This window comes from Temnothorax longispinosus, chromosome 11 (assembly GCF_030848805.1).
Source record: "Temnothorax longispinosus isolate EJ_2023e chromosome 11, Tlon_JGU_v1, whole genome shotgun sequence".
Taxonomy (NCBI): domain Eukaryota; kingdom Metazoa; phylum Arthropoda; class Insecta; order Hymenoptera; family Formicidae; genus Temnothorax; species Temnothorax longispinosus.
In genome coordinates, this window is record NC_092368.1 from 1,280,209 (window position 1) to 1,288,361 (window position 8,153).

Sequence of the window (8,153 nt, forward strand, 5' to 3'; positions counted from 1 at the left end):
GAACGTCGTATTTCTGGGGCATATACGATTGTTCTACGATTACCCGCCGGAGACGGCCGGCAATTAATCAGGTGATAATCAGGTAAAAAAAAAGGCAGCGCCATGACGTCAGTTGTTGACTAATCGGCCGCTAGATGGTGCTACCCGTGCTGTTTCCCACTGTTTCCAGTCAAAAGTGCCGTCCGGAACTCCGTACTCGAGAGCACGAGTATCAATTTATACAAGTGGAATAAAAAGTTCTCACGGCATTATTTACAGCGAAACGTAATTAGTTATTTCTGGTGGATCCGCGAAAAGTGCTTCTAGTTATCGGAGACAAGCGAAGACAGCGCGGGGATCGATCGGCAGTTTCTAACCTAACCTAAAATCGGAGCTACGTGCAGTAAATATTTGTCAATTATCTTGAATTAGTAAATCATATCTAACGAGATAAATTCTAACGTAGCTTCTAGCATTATATTAATTGTGGTAAATACATTTTTGGAACATTTATTGTGTCTAGCTATATTCTCCACGGATCTAAAGACAATGAATTCTAACTGTAAAACGTTCGGTGCAGAAAGAATGCAGTTGTTCCTCGCGTCATTTTCCAGATGGGTCTTGCACGGCATCTTCAATTCGCCAGCCGCACGATCTTCGTTCAAAACAACGACGTGGAGAAGGCTTGTCGCATATTAAATCGCATACTGTCCAAGGAAGACATCTTCGGCCAGTACAGGCGCACGAGGTACTACGAGAAGCCGACTCAGGTCAGACGTAGGATCAACTTCGAGACGTGCAAGTCGATCTACAACGAGGACATGGATAGAAAAATCAAATTTCTTCTACGCAAGAACAGAGTAGATCCTTTTCCCGGTGCGTCGTAAGACTTATCGATCCCGTCTTAGATTACAATTAGAGTACAATTGCAAATCTGTCTACAAACTGGCACCGTACAATTTATTTAAGAATAAATCATTATCAGAAATATAAGAAAACGGACAGCGATGTTATTCCTCCTGTTTTATTCACACCAACGTATCTGATACGAATTGATTCAGGATACTTTCTTAGCTACAGGGAGCTTGCTAATATTTTCATTTGCTCGCGTATTAAATGCCTTGACGTAGATATCGCTCTCTATTATATTTAACGCAGATTGATTCGAAGGTATTATATACGGATAATCAATTAGTATCCATCGTATACCGAGATACAAAAATACAATCTGCATCGGAGATAATGGATCAATACGGAACGCGCTTTAAACGTAAACGTTAATGCCGTGCCAAGGGGCGAAATGAAAAATCATCCTGGCGGGCAGAAACGCGTTTTCCCGCTATCTCGCGTCATAAGTAACTCCAGGAAGTCGGTTCTCGCGCGAGAAACGCGCATCTTTCTCTTTCTCTCTCTCTTCCTTTTTTTTCCTTTCCACCCCTCTTTCCGTAAGCGACTTCCATCATCTTTCTTTCGCGAGGGAGGCGAGAAAAGACAAAACCGTCCGGTTGGTCGGTCGGTCGGCTTTCCTGGCAACGACTCCGCCAACTTGGCGAAAATTGAATAGATAGTGGCGCCCGGACTATGCCAAGTTTTCCAGCGGGGTTTGTCGGTGGACAGGAGGGTAATTCGACCTCGTGGGAAGAAAAGGAGACAGAGAGAGAGAGAGGGAGGGAGAGAGCGCGCGGTTGCAGCTCCTGTATCCTCATCTTGGCGATAACGCGGACGGCGCCGGCGTCCTATTAGAGTAGGATAAGTAGTTCTGCCCGCGCTCGCGACTCGATCTTCGAAACTGTTCCCACGGCGAAAAACGTTTGGCAAAATGGAATATTAGCGCGAAACTGGATCCTTTATATTCGTTTATATTCAGCGGCGCGTTGCGGCTCGCTCTCGGACGCACGGGTATTCAATTTTCGAATATGCGTTTGGCGCTGGTGTTAAGTCCGCGAGTTTTTCCAAACGATTATTGTTGTTTACTTGAAATTCCTCGATCTTGTTTTTCTTATCTCGAATTATTAAGAAGCAAATGTAATTAAATATTCTATTTTTTTTTGTTCCAAGAGACCCTTTTACGTGGATCTGTTTAGTCTTCAAAGTTTGAAAAGTAATAAAAAATGGTTTAAACTACAAGTCCGTCAGTTTAGTAATATACACACAATCTACAAGTTCTTTAATTAGTAAGTCGGTCGGTGCTCATTTCTCATTTCAAATAAAGGAGTACCACGCAAATGAAAGATTCATCCAAAAAGGCCGAAAGAAATTCCAGTCGTCTGCGATTTTGTAAGAATATACCTCGCGAAAGATGCAAATATTTCGCATAACGGATAGACTGTCCCCGGGAAGGGTTAAATGGGTTAAATGGCGATAAATTCCGAGAAGTCGCCGGGGCGGGAGAGGGCAGCCGGAGGGACGCGGAAAGCTTCTCAAAGTGCTCGTCAACTCGTATAATCCGCGATTTATTTGACCCCGGCCGTCATAAATCCGGCCTCGGTGCGTTATTCCCGTAACTAGGAGTAGCAAACGGATCTCATTTCAGCCATCGGGACCGCACTGTCGTGCTATCAAAGAGGGAGAGAGAAGGATCGTGAGGGAGGGGAGAAGGGGGGGGGCAACGATCCTCGCGTCGTCTCGCTTGAGAAGGCGGTTTGGCTTAACTCCCGGGAATCTGGATCCGAAACTATCCGGCGAACTACTCGCAAGACAGTTTGCCCAGAAACGGATTTCTCAATCCCGGGGGATGTCACCCTGCCTGCGGCCCCTCCCCCCCGCCCTCCGGGCCGCCGTTCTCCTTCCCTCGACCGTTTCGATTTGAAACTCCGCGTATGCCTCCGCGCCGGCCGAATAACACGATGGCTCCATTATTGCGCGAGCGCTTTTGGGTATTATGTGATGAGATCGGATTTCAAGCCTGTCCGTCAAAATTGTCGAAATGGAAAAAAAGAAGCGTAAAAAGAAAGGATTTCGTCTGCGGGAAGCGCAAATCGGCGGCTCCTCTCCCCCTCCCGACAAAAGCTTAGATCTGATAAAACTGCCAACCGTTGAATATATCTTTGCGCGCGATTATGCTCCGAATTAAATTTCTGTCGAGGCAGATCTACTTTAAATCCACTGAAAAATACCATCTTCGTATATGTCCGTAATTTTATATCGGATTTATTTTAAGTAAAATCTTTTAATTTAAGTAAATTTTTCATTTATTTTAAGCGAAATATATTCTAATATTCAACGATAACCCCGTATTTAAAAATTCTCGACTATATTGTACAAATTCTCGATTATTGTGCAAAAAAACGAATGAATGATAGATCCGTTGAAAAATACATCGGGCACTGTCACATCGATCTCCTTATTTTCCATGCCGCGATCCGATATTCGACAAAGATATCGGTAAAAGCGCAGAGTCGAGAGAACTACGAAATTTTTATTTAAACATTGCTCCGACGTTTGCCTCACTTATGAAAACATTCGAGGCGAAGCGAAATTATGTCGAGTGTCTTTAGAGAGACAGAGAGAGAGAGAGAGAGACTAGCTGATCGTTTTTCCGCGAGACGGAAAACGATCGTCTGAGCTCACGACCTCACCGAATGTTCGCCGAGTTTTCAGCTGCATCAAAAATTTCGGATTTAAGAGTTCGTCTTGTCACTTCGCGGCTCGAGCCGTGTGTGCTTACCGCAAACTTTATTCGCGACACCAACTTATCCTCTCTCGCTTTATAGATCAATTCGAAATACCTCTTGAATTTGATTATCATCTTACGGGACGACAATATTTTTTCTAGGATCAATCTGATAATTTGTACAATAAACGTGCTAGGAACAATATATCGTGATGTCAGTATAATCATGCCGTCGGTTGTTTGCCGATATCTATAAAATTATCTAGATGATCACATCCAAATAATGAAATAAAATAATTTTTATCTTATTTAGATGAAAAAAATTAAGTCTATTCATTTTCATCTTAGATAAAAAATCATGTCATTTTATTTAAAAGTTATAAGATAGTACAGGATTTTCATTCTTTCTGCTATTTCTGTATCGCCGTTAAATTAAATTGGATTCCAGAACGTTATATGTATATAGTATAAGTTGTAAAGATCTATTTTTGAAAGAAGTAGACTATTTATACTGCAAGAATATCATTACACTCGAAAACAGATCAAGTAGTAGCGGAGAGGAAGATATTTCTGTCGCAATATTGAAAAAAGAGAATAATAAGCAAACACATTTATTAGTGGTAACATCGAAGCACTTTCGTATTTGGAATTTAAATCGAAGAAACTCCAATCTCTTATAAGTTTTCTCCAAATATAAAAATATTTTTCTTAAATATAATATATCCCTGCCATCGTCGGTGCCAGTCGACCTTTTCAGTTCAGCATAGCAAATAAGTATCCCATCGAAATCGCTTATCAGACAAAATATTCGAAAAACTTTTATTTTTAAGAGATGAAAACTTGAAATTGTGAGCACTGTTTTAATATCTCTTTTACAATCTGCGTAATTCTTTTCAGAAATTTTTATGGATAGTCTCATAAACACAAAATTATTTAAAAAATTATCTAGATAAATCGCGATAATCATTTCATCTTTTATCTAGCTTAATTAAAAACAAAATCACCTTTATCTCATCTAAGATGAATCTACGGATTTTTATCTTATTTTTATCTCAGATTATTTTGAAATCATCTACGGGAAACACTGCCGCGCCGGGTGCCGTTGCTAAATCGCAAGAATTATCGCATAGACGACTACTGCTTATATTAGGGATGGTTACGGTTCTTTGCTTAAACAGTTTAAAACATACACACGGATATTCCTCTCGAAAACGAAGATCCAAAAGCTGCGCTAGCTCGCATTTCGCTGGTCATTGCTCCGTTCCTAGGACTCCGCGGAAGCCGCCGGTTTTATCCGTCAAAATCTCACCTCGCCCGGGATTAACTGCCCTTCAGCGTACTTCAGCGAGCTACGGCGCCTCCTTCGAGATGCGCTTATCAAAGGAACTTTCACGACGATATTTTTGTCTGTCTTCGTACCCTCCTGAGAAAAAGTTTGCAAGGCGGGAATTAGCGGGGAACTTTATAGCCGCGATCGTAAAGCACCGCGGTCCGCGGAGTTAAGCCGTGCACGCGCCTTGATCTTCCCCTGCAGCCTTTTATTTTTTTTCCCTCACCCGCGCCCGATGTACTTGGTTTTCTCTCTGATTTTCCGCGTTCAATGGAACCTACTTAATTCAGTCGTCGTACGCCGGCGTCGTAGACTGTTAAAAGCAAATTTGCTATATGACATAATATTGACTTAGCGTCCTGAGCAGCTTAAGATACCAAATTAATGAACCTCGGCAAATATGAAATTTAAAGTATCTCGGTTGTTCTAACGCGAAACATATCCTATTCGACACTCTTATTTGAGATTCTCCTCTCCTCATTATAATTTTCTGGAAAAAAAAACAAGACAGTGTGACATCATTTGGTTTTATGTCAGAGTCACCGTCGAAAATGATGAGTACTAAATTCCTCTAATGTCAAACTCGTAAATATAAATTCTTCAACGCGGTTGACAAGTTTCTGTTTAACCGCGATAGTATAGTACATAAATGATATATAAACAAACCTCCAAATTAAACGTGAAACTGACGCTGATCGAATTCGGCCGAAATAACTGACGTTAATTTCCTTGTCGTACAACAAGGCGCGTATTCCCACCGTGGTCTCTCTCTCTCATCGTTAAATACGATCGTCTAATTCCGAATTTCGGTCGCGTCACGCGAAGCTCGCGAAGTGCCACGAAATTAGGATGGGCGTCACAAGAGGCGAAATATCAGCGGGTCGGGATTTATCAGTGGACGGCGATCGATTTTCGCCGGAATGTCAATATCCCCTCTTATAAGTCTTTCGGGGGAGGAAAGGACGTCGTTCGTTATAGGACGATTACTCGGGAACCGAGGGCTACTCATGAATAGCCGAGGGCCGAGTGTACAAAAGCGCGCGAGAGGCACAGAGACGGCCGTATCCCCTCGTGCATATTGCAAGGGAAGCCTCAAAATTACTTTCGAGCTCGGTTGGTAGTTAATGCTCGCCCCTTTCTCTCTCTCTCTCTCTCTCTGTCCTTCTTTCTCTTCGTGCACTGGGGCTTTAAATATTCCAATTGACGAAGTTCGCGTCATCGGTCGGTCGGTCGGTCGGTCGGTCGGCTGGCTGGCCGTTCGGTGCCACGACAATAGGTGCACCGAGAAAGCTAAATGAGCCGCGACGTAATTCAGTCTCGAAGTTTTACGCGCCGTCACGAATCGCAATGTCGCGTCACACTGACGTTTAGTTTCACTCAGGGAACTCGTCCTTTTCCCGACAAAGGACAAAGCCCACCCTGCCATGCTCGGGCTCGTCTATCGAAAGGTGGACGCGCCATTGAAAGACCCAGCCAAGGGGTAAACGATTTTTTCGTTAGAAATGATCTTATCTCGCCTTATTTTTATCCCCCTGCGAGAATGCCGTTATCGCCGATGTCCTTCAACTTTGACAGCGTAAAGCATGTGTCACTTGGACGAGTAATGAGAGGAAGACCCATATTCGCCGGTGACGGAAACGTTCGCAAAAGGAAAAGAGGTATAGAGAAATGAATATGCGCGCGGAAAAACGTGAAAGGTACGTGCGAGCGAGTGCCTATTGACGTCGATCTTTTCCGGCATATCGAGCGACGAAAATTCAAAATGAGACAACGGGAATATGCTGCGGGACGTGCGGGAGGATATAGGTCTTGTGTGTAGTGCCGTGTGCGAGAAGCTACGTCAGTTATTTTAGTGTTCGCCGCGAGAGAGAGAGAGAAATCGATGTTAAGGACATTACATCGCCGTCGCCGTCGCCGTCGCCGCATCGTCGCGTACGGCAGTCGCGTCGGTCGAAAATCGACGAAAAAGCGAGAAAAAGGAAGCGTGATCGACGAGAAGAGAAAGAACGTTTTCGCGAGTCGAGAGTCGACGATCGATGAATATGGAATGGGGGGAAGGGAAAAAATCGCTCGCGGGCGGGAACCAGGACGCGCGCGCGGAAATGTTCCGCGGGCGCGATTCGGTATATCACGCGCACACACAGCACAGCGGTTGAGACCAAGCACGCGTAGTTTCTGCGGGTCCCCGACATCGACGTGGATTCAATTTGATGCTAATACTTGCAGATGATATACCACAAAGGTATCAGGCCACTGATGAAAGTTAAACAGCCGGTGCGCGGGAGTGAATGGCAAAGTGGTATTACAACAACTTTCGTATGCTCCGGCCCAAGTATGCGTACAAACGGCGAACAATGCGCGTTATACGGACATGTGTATTGTATATATGTGCGACGGTTTTACCGCTATCTCTTTTTGAACAATGAGCATTATTACGCAATTATTTGCTCGTATGTGACACGTTTTATTGAATACCTTGCGGTGGTTTCGTATTATTGTCCGAAATATATGTAACGCCAAGTAACCGAGGCGAGAATGCAATTAGCTGTGAGATAAAATAAGAAGGATCGTGCATAATTAGGCGTTATAGCTATTATTGTTTGATTTTTGCTATTTTAATTTTATTCGCGAAGGATCTTTAATCTTTTATAGTTTTTTTTTATAGTTCACGTATCACGTACCTATATTTTTTCTTGGAATGTAAAGTTAGCTTCGTAAGACCATTTTTTTACGTTATTATTAATTTATATCTGTTTTTTCTTATAAATAATACAATTAATGGACATTATATTTGAAATAAAGATACAAACACGAGATGAAAATAAACGCGATTTTATTGATCCTTTGTTAGATATTTAAAAAACTTGCGCTATAACCGATGCATGTCAGATCCAGATTTCTTTATATTTTTATTATAATAGATATTACGGAAAGAAAGCAAAATTACATAAATTACCGCTCTCAATTACAACGAAAAAAAGATTTACCTTATTGCTACCAATTTAATAAAAATTTCGAAGAAACGACGGAGATATTTTTTAAATGTCCATACGATTCCCGAGACTATTAATAGCCATCAAATAAAAGTCCTTTCATGATAACACTTCGTTATTCCTTTAATACAATTAATACATATCATAAAACGTTATCTTGATCATCGTCAGTGACACTACTGACTATAATACGGATTTGATTTTTCATGAAAGGACAACACGCTTTTCGTCGATTCAA

At 42.4% G+C, this 8,153-nt stretch overlaps 1 protein-coding gene across 2 annotated transcripts; it reads left to right on the forward strand.

Annotated features, from left to right (window-relative positions):
* Nucleotides 1-140: 140 nt before the first annotated feature.
* Mrps21 (mitochondrial ribosomal protein S21) lies at nt 141-981 on the forward strand. 2 transcript variants are annotated; one of them, XM_071793754.1, is made up of 2 exons: nt 141-468; nt 594-981. In XM_071793754.1, the coding sequence occupies exon 2, from the start codon at nt 594-596 to the stop codon at nt 864-866; it is 273 nt and encodes a 90-aa protein (XP_071649855.1). In that variant the 5' UTR covers nt 141-468; the 3' UTR covers nt 867-981. The 2 variants fall into 2 exon arrangements, with proteins under 2 accessions (XP_071649855.1, XP_071649853.1); XM_071793752.1 differs by having other exon boundaries at nt 144-382.
* The last annotated feature ends 7,172 nt before the right edge of the window (nt 982-8,153 follow it).